At 39.6% G+C, this 12,419-nt stretch overlaps 2 protein-coding genes across 3 annotated transcripts in view; both read left to right on the top strand.

The window, feature by feature from the left end:
• Positions 1 to 1,347: 1,347 nt before the first annotated feature.
• cope (COPI coat complex subunit epsilon) lies at positions 1,348 to 9,227 on the top strand. The gene is made up of 10 exons (XM_041935360.1): positions 1,348 to 1,486; positions 1,647 to 1,709; positions 1,855 to 1,955; positions 2,861 to 3,013; positions 3,597 to 3,650; positions 3,907 to 3,988; positions 4,448 to 4,603; positions 6,768 to 6,836; positions 8,465 to 8,539; positions 8,910 to 9,227. Exons 1-10 carry the CDS (start codon positions 1,385 to 1,387, stop codon positions 8,961 to 8,963), a joined length of 909 nt encoding a protein of 302 aa, XP_041791294.1. The 5' UTR covers positions 1,348 to 1,384; the 3' UTR covers positions 8,964 to 9,227.
• Positions 9,228 to 9,548: 321 nt separating this feature from the next.
• cers1 (ceramide synthase 1) overlaps positions 9,549 to 12,419 on the top strand; it is a 32,229-nt gene continuing 29,358 nt past the window's right edge. The window contains exons 1-2 of one of the 2 annotated variants that reach the window (XM_041934876.1): positions 9,549 to 9,881; positions 10,451 to 10,691. In XM_041934876.1, the coding sequence (XP_041790810.1) occupies positions 10,488 to 10,691 (204 nt within the window). In that variant the 5' untranslated portion in view covers positions 9,549 to 9,881; positions 10,451 to 10,487. Of the gene's footprint in view, positions 10,692 to 12,419 lie in introns of both variants that reach the window. The other variant, XM_041934875.1, reaches the window with a different exon arrangement.

Raw genomic sequence — 12,419 nt, 5'->3', positions numbered from 1 at the left:
TTTTTAGGATACAGGAAGTCTTTCCTCATCTGTGTAATGAGGAGACAGGAACTCCCGAGGTCAAAAAGCCTTCTCGCATTGTTATCTTAACGCTGAGGTAATTTTATACTATTAATATTAAACACTTTTAGCCTCACATAGCCAGAAACCTCAGGTAACAACTCAGGCTTTTTAAGTACTTGTGATACTGCCTCATAACTATAAAGATTTATATCTTGCATTGTTAGTCTAAATATTGCTGCAAGTCTCCGTCATTACAAACAAAACATAAAACACCTGCAATGCAACTTAATCTGGCGCGCCCTCTGGTGGTGGAATGTGATTAGTGTGCACTGGAGACTCATTGATGGGCATATGAAGTATGCAAGAATAGCAAAATCACACAAAAGCAAAGACCACAGAAATATAGCTTCTAGTATTTTCATATACATAAATATCGTGAAAATTTGATGCACAGTGAAGCTGACGATGATGGTTTGCAATCATGACTAAAAACGATAATTATTGTTGTTTCTGTGATTACAGTTATGACGATTGTGATTATTATGATTAGAATATTAGGAATGTGTGTATTAGGAATGTGTAATGTGTATACGATTACCATTGTTATGATTGTTATTGGTTTTATATGATACAAATATAAATATAACATAATTTCATCATCTTTTTAGAATGGGTTTCATTCCACAATCATAATCTCTCTTGAAATATGTCATTGTCATTGAATGGTGTTATTATATTTAGGCAACAAACAATTATTTTCATTATGGATTAAGCTGATATTTGTTTTCTCGATTGGGTGTTATCTTGAGGTTTTATCTAACCAACAGTTGAAATCTCAAAAATAGTCATTTTATTATAACATAAGACAAAAGGAGAGCAGTATTTCTTTTTTAAAAAGTGCTCAATATCAAGTGTTGCACATTAATTTTCTCTCAATCGATTTACTGATTAATCAACTATTTTTTTCGCTCCCACATAAAGTCTGCGAATATGTTATATTGCTACTCATTCCGTCGCATCTGAGTAGTCTGATAGTCATATTACTATATTTTTGCATGTATGGGGATACGTGTAGGAGGGGTTTTGTGGAGATTAAACTATTATTCAAATATGCCAACTAGCCCAGCAAGCCTTCAGTTCACGCATCATTTAAGGAGGCTAACACGGTTCTATATGAATATTGCTTTACATTTATAGTTTATATTAAAACTGCATAACAGTGTACTTGTACCTACACGATGACGATGTGGTATTTTCTTTCCTAATTTACCCATAATGAACGCCCACCTGTTTTTTTGTTGAACTCAATTTCCCACAATCCTCGGTGGGAGGCAGGGAGGTGACGTATTTTTGCTACGTGTCAGGAAGTTCTGTAGTCAACATGGCGGCGCAGCAGGGTGATGTTGATGAACTCTTCGATGTGAAAAATGCCTATTATATCGGCAGTTATCAACAATGTATTAACGAGGCTCAGAAGGTGAAGGTACGTATCTAACCGTTATCAGTCGAATGTTTTGAGAAGCAGTGTTTGGTCTTTACCTCTGTCTAACTGCTGCCAACGGCGGTGTCGAGCAACAATGCTAAACATGTAGCGAATATTTTCTAGAAAATGCTCAATTTCTGCATTTGCTTCTTGTTTACAGCCCTCGTCTCCAGAGAAGGAGACTGAAAGGGACATGTTTTTGTACAGAGCATACATTGCCCAGGTAAACCACTTTTTTCTCGAGCACAAATGTTATGTGTCGCACTGACTTCAGTTTCTTGGCATTAGCTGATAGCCACTGTATATTCATCCCTGTCACAGAACTTGTAGTTGCTCACTCTGACCTGTTGTGTTTTGTGCTATTGCAGAGGAAGTACGCTGTTGTCCTGGATGACATCAAGGGCAGCTCTCCACCCGAGCTTCAGGCTGTCAGAATGTTTGCTGAGTACATGTCCAGTGAAAGCAAAAGGTGAGAGCATGTATTTGACGTTTAGCTCAACATTGAAGGGACACGGGGCTGAAAGATAAGGCTAAAGCAGACATACTGTACTCTTTGTGAATATACTATTTAGACAGTAGCTCAGCACATTCATCAACTTTTTATTTTTAGCAGAGAATCAGTATCAAAATTAGACTGAGCACCAAATATTGCATGCAGTCACATATGTGAACACACTTTCTAAGGCATCTTTAGAAACTGAGACTTCACAGAATGAGCAATTATATTGGATGTGAGCGTCTCCAGTATGCACCAGAACCTAACTCTCCACACAATACTTGTGAAAATCATGGTTTTGATGATTTGAGACATTGGCACAGTAGTTTTTTTCATTCCAGGATTTGCTGTTCTTAGTATGCTGCAGACCTTGGTAGAATAGCACAACTAGGTGCCTGTGTGGGAGCGCAAGAGGAAACTGATTATCGTCACAAGTTGGTGCTAAAGATGCTTTTGATGTTATTAAAAAATACTTAGGCTGTGCTGCCTACTTTGATGGCCACCTTTTTCAGTTTGCAAAAGTAATCAGTTGATCATTCAAGTCAAAATATCTCCATTCCATGTTGTAGGATTTTAAATGAATTTGTTTATTTATTTATTATTTTTTCGACAAAGGGAAGACTACTGGTTAAATCAAAAGTGTATCTGGAGTACCATAGTATACTTTATAATGCTCAAGAAAGTGATAGAATATCTCCTAAAAAGTCAAAATATCACCTAGCTTTAGCCTTTACAGGTCTCACTGTGACTGTAAACTAAACAGCCTCTCTAGCTGTTTGTTTGTCCTTTTACTCTAGCACCTGATTGTGATTCAATGATTCTCTTGAGTCCTTATTGTCTGAACAATTTTTCCAACTGCTGCTTTCTTCCTCTCTCAGGGATGCTATTGTTGCTGACCTAGACAAGAAGATGGCAAAGAGTGTGGATGCTGCCAACACCACCTTCCTCCTCATGGCTGCTTCCATCTACTACCATGAGATGAACACTGATGCTGCTCTCAGGACTCTGCATCAAGGAGAAAGCCTGGAGTGGTAAGCAGGGATCAAGATTTTACCTAAAAAAAAAAAAAAAAAAAGTCTTACCAAGATTTTTCTAAACTGACTTCAAATAAATATATAAGCAAAGAAAATAAAACTGTTGCTTTAAGCAAACTACAATATAGTATAAAATAATATCAATAATACTCAAGAATCAAGAATTACTAAAATGATAAACTTTGATTGCATTCAAATGGATAGATGCTTTCTGACAAAACAAATGGACATTTCCAAGTGTTGTATGGAAGGTGTCTCCAGCCACAGAAGTTTATATTTAGTTTATATGTACCGGGTTAATCATTATGTCATGTCAAGTCATTTTTGCATGATTATTGAGAGAGAAGTATGGATTTTTCTTAAAAAGATAACTTTGCATTTTGAAGTCATTATACTAATAGAAATGTGAGGGAAAAATCAAGAACATGAAGTAGATGATTGTTTAGAAACTGTGGCTTCCAGAACTTGTTTAGTAAATTGAAGTTTTGGCTTCCACATCTGCTCAAACTCCACTTAAAAGGCTGCTTTGTTATTGAACACAACAGCCTGAACCTGACTGGAACATTTGTTTACTTTTCAGCATGGCCATGACCATTCAGGTCTTGCTGAGTCTGGATCGTGTTGACCTGGCGAGGTATGGCAAAACACATAAAACAAGGAATTTATTTGCATTTACTTGGAAGGTCAACTTTGCTATTTGAAGGCACACAGGAAATTTCCAATTTGACAGTGGACATATTCTTCATTGTAAACTCTCTTAAAGCTTACAGTGTATTTGTTTAAGTCTGAACCTGTATCATAAAAGGGAAAAGGCAAAAGTATATTCTGTCTCTTCAAAATGGGACCGTTCTCCTCTAATAACGATGGCATTGGATTGATCTCATTGACAGGAAAGAGCTGAAAAAGATGCAGGAGCAGGATGAGGATGCTACTTTAACCCAGCTGTCCACTGCCTGGGTTAATATTGCTGTGGTGAGGAGACCTACACTCAGTTACACTTGTGTCGTATCAGTGAGCTACACATACCTGATTCATAAATAAAAGCTCTATCATGAGCGAAACCCTCCGTACATAATAGAGCGTGTCTGCATGTACACCAAGTAAATGAAACTCTGATTCATCACGTTATCAACATCCACATCATATTGTGATAGACTGGAGCTACAATCAGGTTTAAAATAATAGGCAGGTAGGGTAGCATAGATATGTAGCAGTTCTCTGTGCAGTATGAAGCTAACCTAAGCAAATTATGCCAGGTCTAAGAAGGACTGTGTTCCATTTAAATGCTACACATTATAGTTCTTTTAACACTAGCAGAGCAGTGGGCACCCCTAACACCATAACAACAAAAGCTGGGGTTGTACACATATCATTAGGTTTTTTTTGTGTGATCGCTGATCAGATTTAATTGCATTATGCTTGTTGTTCCAGGGTGGAGAAAAGTTGCAGGATGCCTACTACATTTTCCAGGAGATGTCAGACAAGTACTCCTCTACACTGCTGCTCCTCAACGGGCAGGCGGCCTGTTACATGGCTCAGAACAAGTGGGAGGAAGCTGAGGGAGTGCTACAGGAGGCACTTGACAAGGTTAGATGACACTAGTTTGTATATAGCTCTCTTGTTTTGCCTCTTCATCACTCAGTACCTGTACATACACACACAGTTTATTCAATTAAACCACTCAGTGGCTTGTTTCTGAGGCTGGTGCTGAATTCATATCTATGAAGCCCTACGATTCACTAACAAAAGCTGTGTGGTTTGCATATACAAAGCTCCATTTGCATACTAATGCGTTTTGTTTTGCAAGTACGTGTATGACATTTTCTATTATGGTATATGGTATTTAATATATTTCTTATACATCATGCTTCATAGACAAATACAGCATGTCTTACAAGTACAAAGACAAAAAAATATGATTTTTGGCACAATCTTTCTGCTGTGATTGTGCTGGGGTTTTACTTCACAAATCCTTGGTTTGCATGCGCAGGGAGTTCATTTAAATGCGCTGGGAGGTGAAACAGAGCAGACAGAACAGCTGAAACCACATTTTATTAGAAAGGGATATGCTGCAGTTAGTAGCTTGCAGTAGTTAGTAGTTGGTTGGTTAGTTACTGTGGTACGTTTTATCACACCCCATGTGTTTACACCTGCCTTTTGCAATAGATATAAAATGTCAGGTCTTGTGCTGCGTCTGTGTTTTGCATGCTATTATATTGTGCTCCTTCCCCATTATTGATAGACATCAAACAGTCGTTAGCTATAGATTCTTCAACAACTAAACCATCTGTATCTCTGCTGTTGCTCCCCTTTAATGAATTATGTGAATTGCAATCCCCACACCACATTACACTGTCTTGCAATGGTCCCATCACATCCTCTAGCACCATATATCTTGACTTAGTTCCCCATGTGGATTATAAAAGTTATTTATATTTACGTTCTCTCTGTCATTCCATGAATATGGATACATGACAGAAATGATATGAATATGACATTCCTCACTGTTTCACCAACATTTTTACATGATGACGAAAAACAATTTGAACAAGCTAATCTGAGCTTCCCCCCTGTTGTATGTTACAAAATAAAATTAGGATATTCATTGTGAAATGTTAAGTGGGTGTTGTTGTGTGAAGCAGGGGTGTGTAACCACGCAGCCCCAACAGGGAAGCCAATAAGTAGTAGTTCATTAATTATTCTATTTAATAAATATGTTCTTCAGAAAGCCTGTTTCATTCAAGGGAAGTGCTATGTGTATTGATAACCAAGGAAATGTTGGTGAAACCAAACAACCTTTAGTGAAAGAAAGCCACCAGTTTGCAACAAAACATTTTAAAGTAATGAGGCTATTAATTCTAATAGTATTAAGTTGTGAGATATAATATCACAAGTCTCCCAAATAAGGCCAGATGTGTCCTGTTCTGTGGATGTTTCCCTCAACAACATAGTTATGAGATTTCAAAATTTTCAGCTTCTCCCATTGTAACAGCAGATGGCACCACATACGCTTCTGTCTTTGACCAGCGTACACTGTTACAAATATTTATTTGCAGTAGTTTTGTTTTGTCTATAATAAGTTTTTTCATACAGTATAGATATTGAGTATGGGCTGCTCTGTCTCACCTTCGTGAATATTTCAGCTCTCTGTCTTAATGCATTGTGAACAGATGTAATGTGTGCTTGACATGTCAGGTCTGGAATGGCTTAAAACTAAATCAGCTGAACTGAAGTGAAGCTTTTCACAAATGTCCAGCTTTCCTTCCTTTTGGAATACCCCCGAAACAAAGCTTACCATTCCTACATGAGGCAGGCCATTCAGTGATGACTGAAACAGTTTACTGGTTAAATTATTACAAAGTGATGGTTAGCCATTAATGTTATCTTTGACTAAACAGACAGAACATGACAAGAGTATAATGTGACTTGAATAAATGAATGTCAGTGCTCGTGTTGTGCTGAGGAAAAATGGACAAATGTTTATATGGTGATAAATGGAATAAATAAAAAGAAACGATAACCCAAAGTTACAGTATTTCACACATAGATGTAGAAATACACACATTTGACTGAAATACTGCACAACACCTACCTGCACCACCCTGTTGTCTGCTGTAGTTGTGATATAGGAAACTAAAGTCATTTCATTCAGTTATTCATCTCATTAAGTGACACGAAACATTTCACTGTCTTGTCCTGTTTGCTTTGTGCGAATGACTCACTTTCTGTCTTTCTCTCTTACCCCCTTCAGGACAGCAGTCACCCTGAGACGTTGATCAACCTCATAGTGCTGACCCAGCACCTGGGCAAAGCTCCTGAGGTGAGACTTTGAACCCAAAGCTGTTAACGAAAGCAACGGCCATCAGTTTAACAGTTTCCTTTAGATAAACTCGTCCTCGGTCAAAGAGGACTTGAAAAATCTTTTTCCAATAACATTCTGCACTTAGAATGCAAGATGCTCCTCTCAGCAATTTTATACGTGTTTGCTTTGATTAAACCAGGGAAAAGCATTCAACCAAGCAATTCCTTGATTGCATTTGTCTTCTATCATGAAAAGTGTCACCTAAGCATTTCTGTGCTGTGTGTAATTCATACGCCCTGGAACTCAGTTCATCGTCAGTTGATAAGATAAAGGCTCAATTTTCTGTCCTAAGTTTGATGAACTAGATAACACGCTGACCATTGACTCAAAGCCATCATTAAAAAGTTTCCAGCTTAGATAACCACTGATTAGCACTTTTCACTCAAGGTTAACTGCAACTCTGCACATCATTTTTGCAAACGAGCCTAATCCTCAGGCATGCCAGTAGAGAGTAACTTATGAATGGGTTTTTTTTTATGGCTTCCTGGCTATGATAGATCAGTGTTTCCGGCAGGATTTTGAGATACTGGTGGGTGGACCTCAGACCCCCTAGGGCAGTCCAGGGTCACGCTCCAACAGAAGAACATTTTGTACATTTTTAAAGTTACATGCATCAGTCAAGTAAACTTTGAAAGTACATTTAAGAGGGCATATCTATGAAGAACTTCGTGCTCTTGTAAATAATTTTGTGCTTTAATAAACAATTTAATCAGTTTCAACATGTTGGTTGTTATAGATTTGAACGGTGATGACACGCAAAAAAGTCCCTCCCACAAAGCATGGTAAACAAGATGGAGTTTAACAAAGTTCACAAATGGTCAAAATACAATATTGACTGCATCATACATGTAAGTCAAGAAGGAAATGAAACAAAGATGGTTAATTACTACCCATTCGGTAGTAGCAACGGGCGGTGTGTACAAAGGGCAGGCACGACGCAAGTGTATGACCTGCACTTGCTTGGAATTCCATGTTATCAATGGTAACTTCTGCAATAACACAATCTGTTTGCTGTTGTACATTGATAATAAGAAAATATTGTTTGGACTACTGGATAACTGTAGGGGAAACTGTAACATTAGTTAACAATTAAATGATGTTGTAGGGGGGTTTGGAGTGCGAGATGCTTTGCTAAAGCAATGGTGCAAATCACACTGTTAGAGATTGTTTATGTTATTATGAGAAGTGCAAAAATGTTTCTGGTTCATCATGAAATTGGCAGGGCAAATAGGTAATTAATGGGAACCCTGGATAGATGTTAAGAACTTGTTAACTGTCTTTATCGGCTGCTTCTCAGCTCTGTGAATGGGATAATGTTTATTTTCTGTCTGGTTGCTCTCATCATTACTCAGGTCTGAAAATCTCACAAGAGCAAAGCTATTTGAGCGCTATTTGAAGAACTGTACAAAGATCAGCAACAGAAATGCAGAAGTCTCAGGCGGTAAAAATAAAACAAAACAGTTTTCAGACTGTTGACAAGCCTTCATAAGCTTTACAGCTTTTCAGAGCCTTTAAAACTGCACACAATGTTTTTTGGCTGTTATTAACAAATGTCACTTTCTAACTTTGTGTACATCTGTCCTCAGGTAACCAATCGGTACCTCTCTCAGCTGAAAGATGCACACAGAGCCCATCCATTCCTCAAAGACTATATAGCTAAGGTAACATGCTCATGTCTGCAATGTTTAATTCTCATGAATGATTCTGACCTGTCCAGGGCTATTCAGGTTAAGAAGATCCACTCAGTTGTTAACAAACCTTGACTCTGTTATAATTCATAAACTCTGCTTGGATGTTGTGATAGTTGGGCAGCAGGTGTCCTTGGAGCAAAGTCAATGGAGAGCATTGCACTCTGAATCTTTGGCCTTTGCCACACATTTTGTTGCAATTATGCAGGAGTGCAGATGTAAATAAACATGCTAAAACTGGGTTACAGGGTTATGAAACAAACCATGCGATACACAGCTGTTCCACGGTCAGATGTTTTTCCCTGGTGTTAAACTGTTTCCTCTGCTCTTTGTTTTCCTGCAGGAGAATGAGTTTGACAGACTAGTGATGCAGTACGCTCCCACCGCTACAGCATAAGACACCTGCTTTTGCTGAGACACCGCACCAATAGACTTCAGTATAACACCATGAAATATCAACAGTCTCTTTCTCTCTCTGACCTGCAGACCTGTATTTGTTTTGATATTTTTACTTGTAATATTTAAACCAGACCAGAAGTCATCATGGCCCTTTGGGTTCAGATGAAACATGTCTGCCTTAGTATCCATACTTTATTTGCATTTTTAAAATGCAGTTTAATAAAGCATTCCTTCGAAATGGTAATAAATGTTTAATACTTGCGTTGTGTTTGAAGTGTGGTTTTGTGGGGGGAAAAAACAGAAGGGCTGTGCATGCATTGAAGCAAAAGCAATTCAATTCTCACATTTTCAAGTGCTTCTTGGGGCTTTCTGACACGTTTGCATGATGTAAATGGCTTGTGTGTTGAACTTGTCCGCACTGTCTCTTTAAGTCATCCTTTTTAACTCTCAGCGGTTCAAGCAGAGGGTTCAAAAAGAAAAGATAGCGGCCCTAATTACGTCACGCCCCCTCGCCTTTTTTTTCTCCTTTTCGTATAAACGTACGCTGTCCTCTTTTTAACGTACCAGTTGATTCCCATTGAAAGCAGAACGCGACTTGTCAGAACGCAGCTTTGAACACGTTGACTAGCACACAGCTGCGGCAGCCCTGGCGGCGGAGAAGACGGAGAGACGACGGTCTCTTAACAGGACGATATTCTTCTTATTCATCCTTTTCTCTCCGCTGGAATAACTTGGCTTCGTGTGAGATTTGCCGGTTCGTCTGGAACCTGCTCAGAGACGTTATATAAGGCGAGTAACGGACAGAGATGAGACCGTACGCACATTACAGCATAACGCCACAATAATCGCACGAGCTGGCTGGGCTTGGCGCTGGAAGGGCTACAGAAACGCCGCACCTCGAGTTCAATTCGCGTGTGTATGTGTGCTACATCACGTTTTATCTTAATTAATTCAACGAGCTAGCTAGCTTGGAAGGCGCTGCCAAATGCTGGCCCATTCACTATTGTGTGCGTATGATTTAACTTAGCTAGGCGGCTAACGAGGACGCGCTGCTGCCGCTGATGAGCCCGTGTGCGTAGCGGAATGATGAACAGAAGAAACCGCCACCCGACAGGCGCTAAGAGCTAAGATTAATTATCCAAACCCTGTTTAGTAATTGGTTTGTGTGATTATCAAATATAGACACACAGCCGATGTGTCTGGTCAGAGCTGGTGGGCCCTGCTATCATTCATAAAACTATCCTTAACGCGAAGAAAGGGCCCATGTCTTAACTTGGAAAACAAAGAATTAGGCTACTGAGGAGGTTAAGCTGGCTACATAAGCTTGTTTTAGCGGTTTGAGGTGAGCTAGCAAGCTGGTTGACGGATTAGTGACACTGTCTGGACTGTACTGTTCCTCTGCATTCCCCGCTGTCCGTCAATTGGAGTATTTTTTTTTCTGGTTTCCACCCTTTGGTCCACTCTACGCTGCACCACAATGAGCAGTCACACCGGGGACGCCGGGTCGGTGGAAGTGGAGCCCATGCCGGGATACTTGGAACTCATCTCCAGAGCCTCCACCGTTATGCTGGGCGCATGGAGAGACTGTGGTAGTTGCGGTCTGGAGCTCTCCAAACGGACTCTCCTGGATAACGCATACATTACCTTGACCGAAGTCGTCCTGTTCTTCTTTTGCGCCTTTTTGTGGACGCAGGTCAGGCGGGGACTGACAGAAAGTCTGTTTAAGGTGAGTGACACACAATCACAAAACATACCGACCCCCCAGCTCCCTAAGGTTATTTTATCTACACCCTTAATAGGTTTAGTGGCTTATTCCTCTAATTAGAGCCCCAGCACTGTAGAAGTGTGGCCTCTGCCCCCCCCCCCCCCATCCATCAGGAGCTGTTCCTGTGCCCGGGGCGTGCAAACAACCTGACTGAATATGAGGCAGTGGGTGAGTGTAATACATGTTAACAAATATTAGATGTTGCAGTTGTAGGTTTAAGATACAGACAGCAAACACCCTTATCTATACTTGTGCTGGACAAACACTAGAGCTGAACAGGTGTTAGGATTTATGAAATTGTGTTAAAAGATTCACATTTTGGTGAGCAGTTTTTGGTAGATTTTTAGTTCAGTTCTCACTTACAGACAAGAATGGATATTTCTTAGCTCTACATTCTAATGAAGTTTATCTCACAGTTAGAAGTGCTATATGAACACCCCAGACAAACTAAAACCAGAGAGCTGCATTCATACCTTGCATCATATTCCTCCCCGGTAATCTGGTAGCAGATTGCAAATGTTTTTGTGACCACCAGTTAATATATTGGATAAGTCTGAAACACACAGTACACAATAGAATCTATTTTCTGTCTTTTTTTCTTTTTTTCTTTTTTTTACATGAAATATGATGGCTGAATACAATCCAAACATTACTATTCCATTTTATCCATTTGTACGAGTCAATATAATCCTGAAGCTTTTAGATTTCTATTCGTGCTTTTAGATACTTCTTGGGACATGGCAGGAAGATCATTAATTGCAATTATTCCTCTTTCCCCCCTTCTCTTTCTCTCTCACACACATAAACCAAAGTATGGCCTGATCACTGTGGATAAATCTACATGTAATTTTATATTGCAACATCTATCTATCTGTAGTTATACCTATAATGCATTATCTGGAAAATCAATTAAACTGAATTAATGCGATAACGAAAACAAAATGCCTGTTTCTGGCAATTCCAGTAAATCGAATACCTGACGATTCTTCACACCGATTCAAAAATAATATAAAAATCGAAGTGCCATCAATCAGTCATGCCCATTGGTTTGCAGCATTGCCCACAATGGGCTAATGCACCCAGAGATATTACATAAAGCAATGGTTACCTTGCTTTAAATGGTATTACAAAATCCGTTCCACTGTATATATGATGATATTGTTATTGTATCTACATTATATTAATGGCTTTAGTTTCGGAAAGGAGACCAACAGATGCATGCTGCTGCCATGGAGTAGAAAATAATAACATCCCGTTGTTACCTGAGGATGTGCACTTACAACACTGCAGTGTCTCTAAAAGCAGCTTCATGTTTCTTACCACAAAATGTCACTCAGAGGCCAGACACTCAAGCTGTGCCTTGACAGGCTGGCCCTATGTCCAGGTCTCCTATATTCCCTTCAGTCAGTCAAATCCTGAGTATCTCCACCCAGTCGGTGTTGCCACGGAGAGGCCCTTCTCCACAGATTGCCTGGATGTGGCTCAGGGCTCATTATTCTGCCATGATTGTGGGTAGGGGGTGGAGTGTCTACATGCGGTTGATGCTATGATGATGATGCTACAGCCATGTACTTCAGGGCCCCATGTGTGAAGCCAGATGTGGCCCAAGAATGCAAAGAATGAGGCCTGTTTTTCCCTCTCTACATTATGTATATGTGTGTCAGCATGTGACTCACTGACTCCTATGGA

Source organism: Chelmon rostratus, chromosome 4, assembly GCF_017976325.1.
Source record: "Chelmon rostratus isolate fCheRos1 chromosome 4, fCheRos1.pri, whole genome shotgun sequence".
NCBI classification, from domain to species: Eukaryota; Metazoa; Chordata; class Actinopteri; order Chaetodontiformes; family Chaetodontidae; genus Chelmon; species Chelmon rostratus.
The sequence above is the reverse complement of the archived record's forward strand: the minus strand, read 5'-3'. Positions and strand labels throughout refer to the sequence as shown.

Bases quoted from the DNA above. Each gene is read 5' to 3' on its own strand.
- cope (XM_041935360.1), top strand. From the start codon at position 1,385: ATGGCGGCGCAGCAGGGTGATGTTGATGAACTCTTCGATGTGAAAAAT. The intron at 1,487-1,646 runs GTACGTATCTAA...TCTTGTTTACAG, and splicing joins ACGAGGCTCAGAAGGTGAAG to CCCTCGTCTCCAGAGAAGGA. The intron at 3,651-3,906 runs GTATGGCAAAAC...TCTCATTGACAG, and splicing joins GATCGTGTTGACCTGGCGAG to GAAAGAGCTGAAAAAGATGC.